Here is a 16539-nt window from a genome sequence, read left to right on the forward strand (position 1 = left end):
CGGGTTTGCTCTTCCCTAAATACCCTCCTTTAGTCCTAATTCATTCATTAGCTAGGCATCTCATTTCTCAGGTGAATATGTTAAAAAATTTCTGTTTTGTCAGGTGCTGGTGGCTCACACCTGTAATCCAAGCTGCACAGGAGGCAGAGAACTAAGGATAGTGGTTCAAAGCCAGCCCAGGCAAGAAAGTCTGTGAGTCTCTTATCTCCAATTGAACACCAAAAAAGCCTGAAGTGGGATGTGACTCAAATAGTAGAGTGCTAGCTTTGAGCAACAAAACTCAAGGACAGGACAGGCCTTCTTAAGCTCAAGCACCAGGACTGGCACACACATACCAAAAAAATCTTATTTTAATACAATGCATGGTTTCTATCTGTGCTTAAACCCAAAAGTTACTGATAGGGAGAGAGGGTAGGCAATAAAATTATATGACAGGGAAAGGACAAGCACCAAAAAAAGATTCGGTGGGGCTGGTGATGTGGCTCAAGTGATTGAGTGCTGCCTAGAAAGCCTGAGGCCCTGAGTTCAAACCCCCACAGACAAAAATAAAGACAGATGATAGAGACAGGTAAAGAGTGGTTGACAAACTAAGAGACCATAGGTGACTGAGAACAGTGCAAGGGGACACAGTGGGAAAGATGGCAGAGAAAAAGAGGGTGAGATGAAAGAGCAAGTGGATGGCAGAGAAAATAAACAGTGACTGGGTATGTGGTAATGAACAGATGAGTGTCAGAGACAAGTTGGTGACAGGGAGAAAAATGGAGGGAGCTTGAGCAGCACAGTGAGCAGGCAGACAATAGAGGAGCTGGTGAGCAGGCATCACCAAAGGAGAGCATGACACAGTGTGCCCAAGATCACTGTGACAGAAGATGCTTTATGACAAAGAAATGTATGTAGCAGGGGGAGGGGGCAAGAAGAATAAGAGATGGGGCTGGGAAGGTGGCTCAGTGGTAGAGCACTTGCCTTGCATGCATGAGGCCCTGGGTTCGATTCCTCAGCACCACATAAGCAAAAGAAAAAAAAGCCAGAAGTGGTGCTGTGGCTCAAGTGGTAGAGTGCTAGCCTTGAGCTGAAGAGCTGAGGGACAGCGCCCAGGCCCAGAGTTCAAGCCCCACAACCGGACCCCCCCCCCAAAAAAAAAAGAATAATAGAGATAAAATATGATCAAAGTGCATTATATATATGTATGAAAATGTCATAATAAAATCCCTTACTCTGAACAATTAATGTAGTGTGTGTATATATATTTTTTCTTTTTACATTTTTTTTTTTTTTGTCAGTCGTGGGCTTGAACTCTGGGCCTGAGCGCTGTCCCTCAGCTCTTCAGCTCAAGGCGAGCGCTCTACCACTTGAGCTACAGCGCCACTTCCGGTTTTCTGGTGGTTTATTGGAGATAGGAGTTCCACGGTCTCTCCTGCCCGGGCTGGCTTTGAACCGCGATCCTCAGATCTCAGCCTCCTGAGTAGCTAGGATTACAGGCGTGAGCCACCAGCGCCCGGCTTTCTTTTTACATTTTTTTAACTATCAACTAAGCTGGGTACCTGTCACTCACACCTGTAACCCTAACTGTTGAAGAGGCTGAGATCTGAGGACTGTGGTTTGAAGCCAGCTCAGGCAGAAAAGTCTGTGAGACTCTTATCTACAATTAATCACAAAAAGCCAGATGTGGAGCTGTGGCTCAAGAGGTAGAGCACAGAAGCAAAGGGACAGAGCCCGGGCCCAGAGTTCAAGTCCCAGGGCCAGCAAACAACAACAACAACAAAAATCAACTGAAGTGAGATAAAACTAATAGCTGGAAAATGGGTTAAGAATATACTAAACTGCTGGGTATGGTGGTACCCACCTGTAATCCCAGCTACTCAGAGGTGATAACTGAGAAGATCTCACTTCCAGACAAACTTTGACAGAAAGTTTGCAAGAACCCATCTCAAAAACAAGCCAGGGTTGGTTACTGATGGCTCATACCTGTAATTCTATCTACTAGGAAGTTAAGACCTGGAGGACAGTGATTCAAAACCATCTCAGACAGAAACCCCATCTGTGAGGCCTCATCTTTAATTATCCAGCAAAATGCTAGACTGGCAGGGCACTGGTGGCTCACGCCTTTAATCCTAGCTACTCAGGAGAGACTTAGATCTGAGGATCAGGGTTCAAAGCCAGCCTGGGCAGGAAAGTCCATGAGACACTTACCTCCAATTAGCTGCCAGAAAACCAGAGGTGGTGCTGTGATTCAAACTGGTAGAGCACTAGCCTTGAGCTGAACAGCTCAGGGACAGTGCCCAGGCCCAGAGTTCAAGACCCACAACTGACCAAAAAAAATCCAGGCATTGGGGCTGGGAAGGTGGCTCAGTGGTAGAGCGCTTACCTTGCATGCTCGAGGCCCTGGGTTCGATTCCTCAGCCCCACATAAGCAAAAAGAAAAAAGCCGGAAGTGGCGCTGTGGCTCAAGTGGTAGAGTGCTAGCCTTGAGCTGAAGAGCTGAGGGACAGTGCCCAGGCCCAGAGTTCAGGCCCCAGGACCGGACCAAAAAAAAAAAAAATCCAGGCATTTGTGGTTTATAATCCCAGCCCCACAGGAGGTGTAGAAGGATCAGGGTTGGCCCTGGAAAAAAGATCTATCTGAAAAAAAAACTTAAGCAAGGACTGAGGAAATGGCTCAAGTGGTATAGCACCTGCTTAGCAAGCAAATGGCCTGAACTTTAAGCTCTAGTACCAACAAAAAAAGAAATATGGCCAGGCACCATTGGCTCACTCCTGTAATCCTAGCTACTCAGGGGGCTGAGACCTGAGGATCACAGTTCAAAGCCAGCCCTGGCAAGAAAGTCTGTAAGACTCTTATCTCCAATTAACCACCAAAAAACAGGAAGTGGTGCTGTGGCTCAAGTGGTAGAGCACTCACCTTGAACTGAAGAGCTCAGGAAAGTACCCAGGCCCAGAGTTCAAGCCCAAGACACCCCCCCCAAAAAAAAATAAAAGAAATATGTACTGATGTCTGCACTTTGGGGCATTTTCAAAAATTATGAAAACTGGTAACTTTAAATTTTCTTTTTTTGTCGGTCGTAGGGCTTGAATTTTCAAAAACTAAAATGTTTACAGAAATGAGTATACTTTTTCTGTCATTGATATTGATATCCTCTCTATTTTGAGAATGTCCATGTTTTTGAGAGACAATCAAATGGTAGGGTTACAATTGTTCAACTAAAAATTTTGTTTTATAGTACTGAGTATTGAACTCAGGGCCTCACACACACACTAGGCAAAGAGTTCTACCACAAGCTATACCCTGGGTCCTTTTATTTTAAAAAATAAGATCTTACAACCCTTGACCTAGGCTGGCCTCAAACCTGCAAATCTGATGCAACCTCCCAAATAGTTGGTATTTCAGGCATGGGCCACCACACTTGTCTTGTAGATTTTTTGTGTGTGCCTTAATTTGAAAAGGCTTTCTGAAACTTTCTATTGAAAAATACATGTTTTACTATGATTTAGACCATTCATTAAAATGTGATTAAATATTAAAATGAAAGCCTAAGCTATTACAATTATTAGCAATAATTCAAATATAATATATATCAAGAATGTATGTTCGTAATAAGATTGACCTATTATAAAATACAAAAAATAATAAATCTGGAGATCTCTTTATTTTGTGCCAGTACTGGGACTTGAATTCAGGGCCTGGCAGATGTCCTTCAGCTTTTTCACTCTAAGTGTGAGCCACTGGTGCCTGGCTAAAGATTTTGTAAAAGACCAAAAAAAGGCTAGAATTGGTTACTCACACCTGTAATACTAGCTACTCAAGAGACTGGGAGTTAAAGTTCAAAGACAGCCTGGGCAGTAAAAGTCCATGAGATACCTCCAGTTAACCACCAAAACAATCTGGAAGTGGAGTTGTGGCTTATGCAGTAGAATACCAGGAATAAACAAAAAAGCTAAGGGAGAGTACCCAAGCACTGAGTTCAAGCTCCAGTACTGGCATATACACATACATACACATGCAGACAAACAGACATACACATGCACAAAGACAAAAAAGATATCGTGTGCCAAACATATGTAAGCCAGTTTCAGAGTTCTTTTCAGCACTTACACAGCAGCATCAGATAGAGAAAGGGACAAAAAGGAAGGGGAAAAAGAGAGAAACAGATTAAATAACTAGCATTGTATCTAGGACCAAAGCTGTAAACAGGAGATAGTTTGTGTGAGGGGAATATATGTGGAATGGGGGGCATGTGGGAGGATTAGTGAGGACAGGAGAGACAGAAATATTAGGTGGGGGGGCTGGGATTGTGGCTTAGTGGTAGAGTCCTTGCCTAGCATGCATGAAGCCCTGGTTTCGATTCCTTAGTGCCACATAAATAGAAAAAGCCTGAAGTGGCGCTGTGGCTCAAGTGGTAGAGCGCTAGCCTTGAGCACAGAGGGGCTAAGAACAGAGTCCAGGCCCTGAGTTGAAGCCCCAGGACCAGGGAACTAAAGAAATGTTAGGAGGAAAAAGAAAGCAATTGTGATAGCTGAGGGGGTCATGAGATAAGTCCTGAAATGAATTGTGAGAGAAGACAGGATTGGAGGAGTGATGGCTGTAAGTAGTGGAAGACAGGGATTGTTTGAGAATGCTCAGGCAAGAAGCTTTGGGAGCAAGCAAAATGTCTCAGAGTAAGAAACAGTTCTAAGGGAACAAACAGTGCAGACAGAGAGCCCTCCCCCTGATGTGCTTAGGGAAAGGAGAAGGGCTAAAGATTCATTTTCCAAATGAAAACTTAAGGCTCAAAATAGTTAAGAGAAACTTGCTTTTGGTAACCAAGCTAGTTAACTGCTTGTAATTTCTGTTTTTGTTTTATCTTGTTTTGTTTTTGTTTTTTAAGTGCTGTGGATCTAACCCACAGCTATTTCATGCTGGGATAGTGCTCTACTACTGAACTACACTCCCAACCAGTCATCTGAAGTTAAAATGACCCAACTTCAGTTGGGGATATGGCTCAATGGTAGAGTATTTAGCAGTACATGCATGATGATCTAGGCTGTAATCCCCAGACCTGTAAAAAATAAAATAACATGACCCAACTCTAATAGTACTCTAGTAACATACATAGACTGTCTTAAGATATCATGGGACTTATTTACTTGGTACGGTTTTAGTTTTGCAAAATAAAAGCTTGGAGTGTGCCTCTATTATATAAAAAATATTTATTGAAATGAACTCTAAAAAGCAGAAGCAATAAGGTTTTTGTTTTGCTGATCCTGGGGCTTGAACTCAGAGCCTGAGCACTGTCCCTGAGCTTCATTTCCTAAAGGATAGTGCTCTACCTCTAGAGCCAAAGAGCCACTACTGGCTTTTTCTGAGTTGTTTATTGGAGTCTCATGGACTTTCCTGCCCTGGCCAGCTTTGAACCGTGATCTTCAAATCTCAGCCTCCTTAGAAGCTAGGATTACAGGCATGAGCTACCAGTGCCTGACAAGGTTTTTCTTTAAAAAAAAAAAAAAAAAAAAAAGCTTGGAGATGAGTTACACAATAAGGTGAATATGAGCTATATACTTAAAAATGAAGATTGTGGACTGGGAATGTGGCTTAGTGGTAGAGTGCCTGCTTAGCATGCATGAAGCCCTGGGTTCAATTCTTCAGTACCACATAAACAGAAAAGGTTAGAAGTGGTGCTGTGGCTCAAGTGGTAGAGCGCTAGCCTTGAGCACAGAGAGGTTTAAGGACAGTGCTCAGGCCCTGAGTTCAAGCCCCAGGACTCGCAAAAAAATAAAATAATAAAAATGAAGATGGTAAATTTGATGTTATGTGTATTTTACAATAAAAAAAATCCGTATATCCCCTAGATTTCACTCAGCAAGCAGGTGAACGCTTATGCATTTTAACACATCGTTCAAATGTTTCCTTCGGTGGTGAGGTCTTCCTTCGCTCAGTGATCCTTCTATTTAGATGCTCACTCTCACCTTTATACTAACGCTCAGCCCAGCATATGAATCAATTTAAAGTACTCATGAAACAATACAGCAGATCGGTTCCCACTACCAGAGCAATTTGGGGGCCCCGTTTTATTTGTCTCTGTATACGTTAGGTTCGGGGCTTGTTAGGGTAGGAAGATTCAGAAAGGGCTTAAGCAGTTGAAGTGCTGACTCTGTAGGAGATAATGCTGGAGCTCATGCACCCCTTCTGGCCAAAAAGTAGGTGTCCCAGGGATTCCCAGGGAAGAAATACGGTCAGTGCTTGGAGTCGATTCTCATGCCCTACTCGGAAAAGGCCGAGAAGCGTCCCACAAGGCTCCACCATCCCCTCCGCGCAACTGAGGACAAGGCCCTGCTAGTTATACCTGCCCAGTAGCCCAAACTAACCTCAGATAATGGGCAGCCTGTATTGAGCTTAAATTCTGGATTTCCGCCGAACTTCTGGACACCTCCATCATCACGCTTGGTTTTCAGGAATCAGAGCTGTAGCTTGAATTTCGCTCGTTAACATCCGACGCATGCTCTGTTCACTCGCATAGCGGCAGGGCCAACCCTCTGCCGCCAGGCCAACCAATCCGCAGGCCCGCGCTTCAGCGCCGACGTCATAGCTCCACCCGTTCTGCGCCTGCGCGTATGCGCGCGGGAACCTAGAGGTTGAAGCGGTTAATGTAGCACAGCGCGGTGAGGCGCCTAGTAGACTGCGTCATTGGATTTTCAATATGGTCGGAACCAAAATACGGGGAACAGACGGGGGGGAGGGGGCCAGGGGACGGGGAGTGCGCATGTGCCTGCGTACGCGCGCCCACGTACGCACGCACGCGCGCACACACGCACGCACGCACGCACACGCACGTTATTCTTGGAGTGGCGGAGGACCGGTATACCTTCTTTCAACGACTCCGGTACTTCCTGGCTCTGAGCACACTTTGAATCCAGATGCCTTGAGAGTTGAGGTCTCTGTGATCTAAACACATTGATGGAGGTCACCAAAGCTGTCATTTAAGAAATAGCCTGGCACTGGTGGCTCACGCCTGTAATCCTAGCTACTCAGGAGGCTGAGATCTGAGGATCACGGTTCAAAGCCAGCCCAGGCAGATAAGTCCGTGAGACTCTTCTCTCCAATAAACCACCAGAAAACCAGAAGTGACGCTGTGGCTCAAGTCGTATACTGTTTGCCTTAAGCTGAAGAACAGCGCCCAGGCCCAGAGTTCAAGCCCCATGACCGACAAGGAAAGAAGGAAGGAAGAAAGGAAGGAAGGAAGAGAACAGGCAGGAAGTGGAGCTGTAGCTCAAGTAGTAGAGCAGTAGCTTTGTGAACAAATGTTCAGGGACAGCACTTAGGACCAATTAAACACCAAAAAGCCACAAGTGGAGCTGTGGCTCAAATGATAGAGCACTAGCCTTGAGCACCTAAAGACTGACCCCCTCCCTGTTTTCCCGGTGCATACAAATGTCAGACAAGCCACCAAAGATATGTACAGACTGCCTGACACAGGCAGAGCAATCTACCTAAGCCTGACTGCAAACATTCTATTGTGGGCTCAACTGAAAAGCCCCCGACCTCCCTAGACCTAATGGCTTCTTCATTAACCTCTGCCTCCTTGCTCAGACCTCATAAAAACCCAACTCCTGGCCCACCACTTGACACAGTCTCCAAGCCCACAGGAAGCTTTGTCCTCACTGTTATATCTCAATAAACACTCCTTGCCTGTGGAAGATGGCCTGTTTCCTTTTTCCTCCATTTTTCTAACAAGCACAAAAACTCAGGTCCTAGGACTAGCACATAAACAAACAAACCGTCTGTTAAGAGAACATTTGGGGGCTGGGAAGATGGCTCAGTGGTAGAGTGCTTGCCTTGCATGCCTGAGGCCCTGGGTTCGATTCCTCAGCACCACATAAGTAAAAAGAAAAAAGCCGGAAGTGGCGCTGTGGCTCAAGTGGTAGAGCGCTAGCCTTGAGCTGAAGAGCTGAGGGACAGCACCCAGGCCCAGAGTTCAGGCCCCACGACTGGACCCCCCCCCCCAAAAAAAAGAGAACATTTGGTAGGGGTGTTTAAGTTGTGTGTGTGTGAGTCCTGTGGTTTAAAATTGATGTGGTAGGAAGTGGCGCTGTGGCTCAAGCAGTAGAGAGCTCACCTTGAGCTAAAGAGCACAAGGACAACGCCCAAGCCCAGAGTTCAAGCCCCACAACCGACAAAACAAAAAACAAAAAAACAAAAACAAAATAAAATTGATGTGGTAGCAATAAGCATGGGGCCTTTTGGGAATGCCTTTTGTTAGGAAGGCTCCATTCTTATGAAAGACTCCAAGCCTTATAAAAAGTTTCAAGATCATTGGTTTAGCCCTTATTTGTTCTTGTACCATTTAAGGACACAACATTCCTTCTCCTGCTGAGAAGGAGATTCTGCAAAGAGGCACCATCTTAGGAGAGAGGCCCTCACCAAACACCAGTCTTACCAGCCCCTTATTTTGGACTTCTCAGACCCCAAACCTGTAAGAAATAAATTTCTAGTCAAGTGCTGCCAATGGCTCATGCCTGTAATCCTAGCTACTCAGGAGGCTGAGATCTGAGGATCCTAGTCTGAGGCTAGCCTGAACAGGAAAGTCCCTGAGACTCCTAGCTACAATTAACCACAAGAAATAGATCTGTGGTTCAAGTGGTAGAGTGCCAACTTTGAGAGAAAAAGCTAAAGGACAGCACTCAGGCCTTGAGTTCAAGGCCCCATACTGGCACCAAAAAAAAAAAAGGAAGAAAGAAAAAAGGATAAAATTTATATTGTTTACAAATTATTCCGTCTGTGATAGCAGCAAAAATAGACTAAGACAGGGCAAGTTGACTGCCCAGATACCCTGACAACCCAAAAGATAAGTAGGAGTAGAGAATAGGGGAAATTTCTATAGAAAGTAAAAGAGGGATAGGAGCACAAAAACTTCATTTGACTAACAAGGTAGTTGGTAATTCACACCTGTAATTGCAGTATTCAAGGGGCTTTAGCAGGAGAGTAAAGAGTTCAAGGACAATTGAGGCTACATAACAAGACCATGGTTCAAAAGAAAAAACTTGAGGTTGGTGTGAGATACCGAGTTTGAGTCCCAGTCTTGAAATGAGAGGGGGGGGGAGGAGAGAAAGAGAGAGAGAGGAGGGGGAGAAGCTTCATCTGGAATCTAAGGAAGTCATTTCTAATTCAGCTTTGGCTTGAGGTCTGCCATCATCACTTAAATACTTGGAGAGCCAAGTGCTGGGGACTCACACCTATAATCCTAGCTACTTAAGAGGCTGAAAATTGAGAATCACAGCTTGAAGCCAGCTGGGGCAGACAAATCCATGACAATATTATCTTCAATTAACCAGAAAAAAATATATAAGTGGAGATGTGGCTCAAGTGGTAGAGCACCAGACTTGAGTGAAAAAGGCAATGGAAAGTGTGAGGTCCTTAGTTTAAGCCTTGATATGTGCACAAAAATACATACATACACCAGGAGCTGGTGGCTCACACCTGTAATCCTAGCTACTCAGGCAACTGAGTTCTAAGAAGCTGTGCTTAAAGCCAGCCCCATCAGGAAAGCCTGTGAGACTCAGATCTAAAAACTGTGGCTCAAGGACTGGTAAAGTGGCTTAGTACTAGAGTGCTTGCCTCACATGCATGAAGCCCTGGGTTCGATTCCTCAGTACCACATAAACAGAAAAAGCCAGAAGTGGTGCTGTGGCTCAAGTGGTAGAGCACTAGCCTTGAGCAAAAGAAGCTCAGGGACAGTGTCCAGGACCAGAGTTCAAGCTCCAGGACTGCAAAAGGAAACAACAAAAAAACTGTGGCTCAAAGTGGTAGAGCGCCAGCCTTCAGCACAAAAAGATCAGGGACAGGACCCAGGTCAAATTTAAGCCCTGCAACTGACAAAAAAAACTCATGCCTGCAATCCTAGCTACTCAGGAGGCTGAGATCTGAGGATTGTGGTTCAAAGCCAGCCCAAGCAGGAAAATCTGTAGACTTTTATCTCCAATTAACCACCAGAAAACCAGAAGTGGCACAGTGGCTCAAGTAGTAGAATGCTCACCTTGAGCTCAAGAACTCAGGGACAGTGCCCAGGCCCAGAGTTCAAGCCGCACCACCGACAGAAAAAAATGCATACAAACATATGTCCATACCCACATACCTATAAAACCCAAGCTGAAGCAATGCAGTTCTGGGTTTGCTGTTGTAGGCAGCTGTCCCTCTATGAACTATCATGAAAAGTTAGAGAGACTTCCACAGGAACCTGGTTACCCTTTCCCTATCTGCTTCCCTGCTGGCAGTGATCCCCAAAGGCCCTGATCAATGGGAAGGAATGTCTATCTTGCCAGTCTTTTTTTATTTTGATGGTCCTGGGGCTTGAACCAGAGCCTGGGTGCTGTCCCTAAGCCTCTTTGTGCTCAAGGCTAGCATTGTACCACTTGAGCCACAGTACTTCTGGTTATTTTGAGTAACTTAATGGAGATAAGAGTCTCATGGACTTTTCTGCCAAGGCTGTCTTCAAACCATGATTCTTGGTCTGGGAATGTGGCTTAGTGGTAGAGTACCTGCCTAGCATTCATGAAGGTGTGGGTTGGATTCCTCAGTACCACATGAACAGAAAAAGCCGGAAGTGGTGCTGTGGTTTAAGTGGTAGTGCACTAGCCTTGAGCTAAAGAGGCTCAGGGACAGTGCCCAGGCTCTGAGTTCAAGTCCCAGGACTGGCAAAATAAACAATAAAAATAACCATGATTCTCAGATCTCAGCCTCCTGAGTAGCTAGGATTACAGGCGTGAACACTGATGCCTGGTTCCTTGCCTGTCTTTTGGCTTCTGGACTTTCTCAGAGCCATTGTCACACAGCTGTAGAGTTCTTCCCCATCCCCTAGGAACTGCAGTTACTCTTTTCTGTGTCTTTTTTGTCAGTCTTGGGGCTTGAAGTCAGTACTTGGGTGTTGTCCCTAAGCTCTTTTGTTCAAGGCTAGCACTCTACCACTTGAGCCGCTGTGCCACTTCCAGTTTTCTGGTGGTTAATTGGAGATAAGAGTCTCACACTTCCCTGCCCGGACTGTCTTCAAACCACAGTCCTCAGACCTCAGCCTCCTGAGTAGTTATGATTATAGGTGTGAACCATTGGCTCCTAGTTGTTTTTTGGGTTTTGGTTTTGGGTTTTTTTTGGCGGTCGTGGGACTTGAACTCTGGGCCTGGGCGCTGTCCCTCAGCTCTTCAGCTCAAGGCTAGCACTCTACCACTTGAGCCACAGTACCATTTCCAGTTTTCTGAGTGGTTTATTGGAGATAAGAGTCTCACAGTTGGGGCTGGGAAGGTGGCTCAGTGGTAGAGCACCTGCCTTGCATGCCTGAAGCCCTGGGTTCAATTCCTCAGCACCACATAAGCAAAAAGCTGGAAGTGGTGCTGTGGCTCAAGTGGTAGAGCACTAGCCCTGAGCTGAAGAGCTGAGGGACAGTGCCCAGGCCCAGAGTTCAGGCCCCACGACCGGATCCCCCCCCCCTAAAAAAAGAGTCTCATGGTCTTTTATGCCTGGGCTGGCTTTGAACCCCAATCCTCAGATCTTAAACTCCTGAGTATCTAGGATTACAGGCATAAGCCACCAGTGCCCAGCCTGGCTCCTAGTTTTATTCTAATTCTTAACTACTAGTTTTTAGTGCTGGGGCTTTAACTCAGGGCATCATATTTTCCTCAGTATATCCACTCAAGGTTGGTGCCATACCACTTGAGCCACACCTCCACTTCTAGACTTTTGCTGGTTAATTGAAGATAAGAGTCTCTTAGATTTGCCTGCCCAAGCTGGCTTGGAACTGTGATCCTCAGAACTCGAACTCTTGAGTAGCTAGTATTATATGTGTGAGCCACTAACACTGGGCATATAAAAAATAATATAGCTGGGCTCCAGTAGCTCATGCCTTAATCACATCTACTCAGGAGGTTGAGATATGAAAATCACAGTTCAAAGCTAAACTAGGAAAGAAAGTCCCTGAAACTCTTATCTCCAATTAAGCACCAAATAAAAAGCCAAAAGTGGAACAGTTACTCAAGTGGTAGTGCTTTAGCCTTGAGCACAAAAGCTCAGAGATAGTGTCTATAACCTGAGTTCAAGCCCTAGGACTGGCACCCCCAAAAAAGAATAATATAAATATTATATTGCTTCAAAAATAAAAGTTTGTTGACATAACTATGATTCTTTTGTGGTACTGGGGTTTGAACTCAAAATCTTGTGCTCTTAGCATTTTTTGCTCAAAGCTGGTACTCTATCACTTGAGTCATGCCTACACTTCCATCTCTTTGCTAGTTAATTGGAGATAAGAGTGTCCATGACAATTGGGAATGAGCAAGTGAATGAGTGACATTATCCAAAAAGAAATGTATTCATTACCTGACTTATATAACTTTAACCCCTCTGCACATCACCTTTATAATAACAATAAAAAAGAGTCTCAAGGGCTGGGAAGGTGGCTCAGTGGTAGAGCGCTTGCCTTGCATGCTCAAGGCCCTGGGTTCGATTCCTCAGCACCACATAAGCAAAAAAAAAAGCCGGAAGTGGCACTGTGGCTCAAGTGGTAGAGCGCAAACCTTGAGCTAAGAGCTGAGGGACAGCGCCCAGGCCCAGAGTTCAGGCCCCACGACCGGACCCCCCCCCCAAAAAAAAAAAGAGTCTCAACAACTTTTCTGCTCAGGCTGGCTTTGAACCACAGTCTTCAGATCTCACCCTCCTGAGTAGGTAAGATTACAGATGAGAGCCACCAGCACACAGCAACTGATATTTAATTACTAATATTAACCCACATATCATACATTATACATATATTATGAACATATGAAACATATAGAATTAGCTAAGAAAGGGCTAAACAGGCTGCAAGGTTCCCAGTGAATGTATTAAATAAAAGCTGAAGGCAAGGGCAAAGAGCTGATACAGATGTAAGAAAAGTCAGAGGGAAAAGAAAAGAAAAGTCAGAGGGGACTTGATGAAAATTATGAACCACAGGTACACAGCTGTTATAGTGCAGACTTAAAAAATGCAGGTCAGGGTGGCAGGCAGTTTGGGGTGTCAGTTTGAAAGGGGTTGCATGTCAAGAGCAGGAAAAACTGTACTTGAGCTAAAGCTCTGGAAGAGTGCTGAGATCTGGTCCTGGAGTTTGAACTCAGGGCCTGGGTATTGTCCCTGAAGTTTTTTCTCAAGGCTAGGGACTTGAGCCACAGCCCCACTTCCAACTTTTTTTGGTGCTTGTTAGAGGTAAGTCTCATAGACTTTCCTGCCAGGGCTGGCTTCAAACTGCAATCCTTGGATCTCAGCCTCCTGAGCAGTTAGGATTACAAGCATGAGCCTGGCTCACAGTGACAGTTTTTTTTGTTTTGTTTTGTATGGGTTTGGGGGGGGTGTTGCCAGTCATGGGGCTTGAACTCAGGGCCTGGGTGCTGTCCCTGAGCCTCTTTGTGCTCTTAAGCTCAAGGCTAGTGCTCGACCACTTGAGCCACAGCACCATTTCCAGTTTTTTCTGAGTAATTTATTAGAGATAAGAATTTTAGGGCTGGGAAGGTGGCTCAGTGGTAGAGCGCTTGCCTTGCATGCCTGAGGCCCTGGGTTCGATTCTTCAGCACCACATAAGCAGAAAAAAAGCCGGAAGTGGCGCTGTGGCTCAAGTGGTAGAGCGCTAACCTTGAGCTGAAGGGCTGAGGGACAGCGTCCAGGCCCAGAGTTCAGGCCCCATGACCGGACCCCCCCCCAAAAAAAAGAATTTTATGGATTTTCCTGCCTGGGATGGCTTCAAACCACAATCCTCAGATCTCAGCCTCCTGAGTAGCTAGGATTACAGGTGTTAGTCACCAGTGCCCAGCTCACGGTGACAATTTTTTTTTGACTCACGACAAGTGATCAAGTGGTTGTGCCTGCCACATCTTATTCTCAGGATACTCTTTCTTCTACAATCCCAGGTAAAGGGGTTATACATCTGACATGATTGATATACTGTGTGTCTGGTGTTTCTTCTATGTTTGATATTTCTACAAATATAATTATTTATTGGCACAAAATCTATCCATTTATGCCTCGCTGTACTTGCAGATGATGATTGCTTACTTTTTATAAAAGTTATAGAGTCATTCTGCTTTGGCACTTAGACTCAAAATGCAGTAACTCAAACATAGGTTTTTGTTATTCTTATTGTTGGTATTTGGTTTTGCTCTGGGTTCATCTTCTTTAAGAGGGACAAAGGGACCACATAAAGGGAGGGAGGAAGGATGGACAAATTACTATTCAGGATACACTCTTTGAAAAATGACCTATGTAATTTGTGGACAAGGGGTGGGAGGGGGAAACTGGAAGAAAGTGAAGGAAGAGATGACGTTGTCCAAAAAAAGAAGTGTACTCATTACCTGATTTATGAAATGGTAACCCCTCTGTACAAATCCTTAATAATGACAATAAGGGGCTGGGAAGGTGGCTCAGTGGTAGAGAGCTTGCCTTGCATGCCTGAGGCCTTGGGTTCGATTCCTCAGCACCACATAAGCAGAAAGAAAAAAGCTGGAAGTGGCGCTGTGGCTCAAGTGGTAGAGCGCTAGCCTTGAGCTGAAGAGCTGAGGGACAGCGCCCATGCCCAGAGTTCAGGCCCCACGACCGGACCCCCCCAAAAAATGACAATAAAATTATATATGTATATATATGTATATATATATATATATATATATTTTTTTTTTTTTTTTGTCAGTCATGAGGCTTGAACTCTGGGCCTGGGCACTGTCCCTCAGCTCTACACCTCAAGGCGAGCACTTTACCACTTGAGCCACAGTGCCACTCTACTTCCCATTTTCTGATGGTTAATTAGAGATAAGAGTCTCACAGACTTTCCTGCCTGGGCTGGCTTTGATCGAGGATCTTCATATATCAGCCTCCTGAGTAGCTAGGATTACAGGCGTGAGCCACTGGCACCCGGCTTAAAATTATATTTTTTAAATGGAGTTACTCGGGAGATGGGAATGTGGCTTAGTGGTAGAATGCTTACATAGCATGCACGAAGCCCAGAAAAAGCTGTTAGTGGCACTATGGCTCAAGTGGTAGAATGCTAGTTTTGAGCAAAAGAAGCTCAGGGACAGTGCCAAGGCCCTGAGTTCAAACCCCAGGACTGGCAAAAAAATGGAATACTTTGGGTCAAAATTTGATTATAAATTTGACTGAATCCATTTTATATTGTGCCTAGCTTGAGTTAAGCTAGGCACAGCCTGAAGGCTGCTATGCTTTTTTTTTTGTTGTTTTTTTTTTTTTTTTGGTTGTGGGGCTTGAACTCTGGGCCTGGGTGCTGTCCCTCAGCTCTTCAGCTCTAGGCTAGAGCTCTCCCACTTGAACCACAACACCACTTCCAGTTTTCTGAGTGCTTTATTGGAGATAAGAGGCTCATGGATATTCCTGGCTTTAAACCGAGATCCTCAGATCTCAGCCTCTTGAGTAGCTAGGATTACAGGCGTGAGCCACTGGCGCCTGACATACTTTATACAACATAAAGTAACCTAGATCAGATCCAGTCTATTCTCATCTAGCATGTGTGAGGCCCTGTATTCAATCTCCAGCACCATAAGAAGAAATTCTTTCTCTGCTTCTTGCTGGCCATGGGGTGAAAGCCCCCATGGCTGCAAGTTCCTAGCACCATGATGATCTGCTCAAGCATATAGAGCTAGGCCAGAATTCTGAAACTGAGCAAAAGTAAATTTCATGCCAGGTCCTGGTGGTTCATGCCTATAATCCTAGCTACTCAGGAGGCTGAAATCTGAGAATCACAGTTCAAAGTCAACCTGGGAAGATGACTCTACAAGACTCTTATCTCCAATTAACCACCTAAAAACCAGAGGGGGAAACATGACTTAAGTGGTAGAGCACCAGCAATGAGTGAAAAAGCCACGTGAGAGTGCAAGGCCCTGAGTTTGAGTCCCAGTACTAGTACACACACACACACACACACACACACACACACACACACACACACACACACACAGAGGGTTTGAGACAGAAAAAAATAAAACTTGGACAACAAGCATTTCATTCATGGGCTGGGAATGCAGCTTAGTGGTAGAGTGCTTGCCTACCTAGCATGTGAAGTCCTGGGTTCAATTACTCAGAACCACATAAACAGAAAAAGCCAGAAATGGTGCTGTGGCTTAAGTGATAGAGTGCTAGCCTTGAGCAAAAGAAGTTCAGTGACAACCGGGTGCTGGTGGCTCACGCCTGTAATCTTAGCTAATACCACTAGAAAACCAGAAGTGGGCCTGTGGCTCAAGTGGTAGAGTGGTAGCCTTGAGCTCAAGAGCTGAGAGACAGCGCCCAGGCCCAGAGTTCAAGCCCCACAAAGCCAAAAAATAAATGAAAAAGAAAAAGAACTTCATTGGTGCTTCCAGACATCCAGGCAGACCTCCTCACTTCCAGCAAGTACTTCTGTTAGGTGAATGGGGTTTTAAAACAGGGAGAAGGGGGTTGAGATGAGAGGATGCTGGAAGAGTGGGAGAGAGGGTTGAGGGGATGCAGATGAAGAAAGAGCAGTAAACAGCTGGGTGTCATCTCCAACTCTGCCAGCAGGGGGAGCCATAAACTGAATAT

General features: G+C 45.2%; 1 protein-coding gene across 2 annotated transcripts in view; it reads right to left on the reverse strand.

Annotated features, from left to right (window-relative positions):
* The window catches only part of Ercc6l (ERCC excision repair 6 like, spindle assembly checkpoint helicase), a 72452-nt gene that overhangs the window by 38406 nt on the left and 17507 nt on the right, over window positions 1-16539 (reverse strand). Inside the window, exon 1 of one of the 2 annotated variants that reach the window (XM_070040332.1) lies at window positions 6339-6441. The exons of the other annotated variant lie outside the window; for it this stretch is intronic. Coding sequence (XP_069896433.1) covers window positions 6339-6409 — 71 coding nt within the window. The 5' untranslated portion in view covers window positions 6410-6441. Of the gene's footprint in view, window positions 1-6338; window positions 6442-16539 lie in introns of those variants that run through there. 2 annotated transcript variants of the gene reach the window in all.

Source organism: Dipodomys merriami, unplaced genomic scaffold, assembly GCF_024711535.1.
Source record: "Dipodomys merriami isolate MVZ:Mamm:240054 unplaced genomic scaffold, mDipMer1.0.p SCAF_3, whole genome shotgun sequence".
NCBI classification, from domain to species: Eukaryota; Metazoa; Chordata; class Mammalia; order Rodentia; family Heteromyidae; genus Dipodomys; species Dipodomys merriami.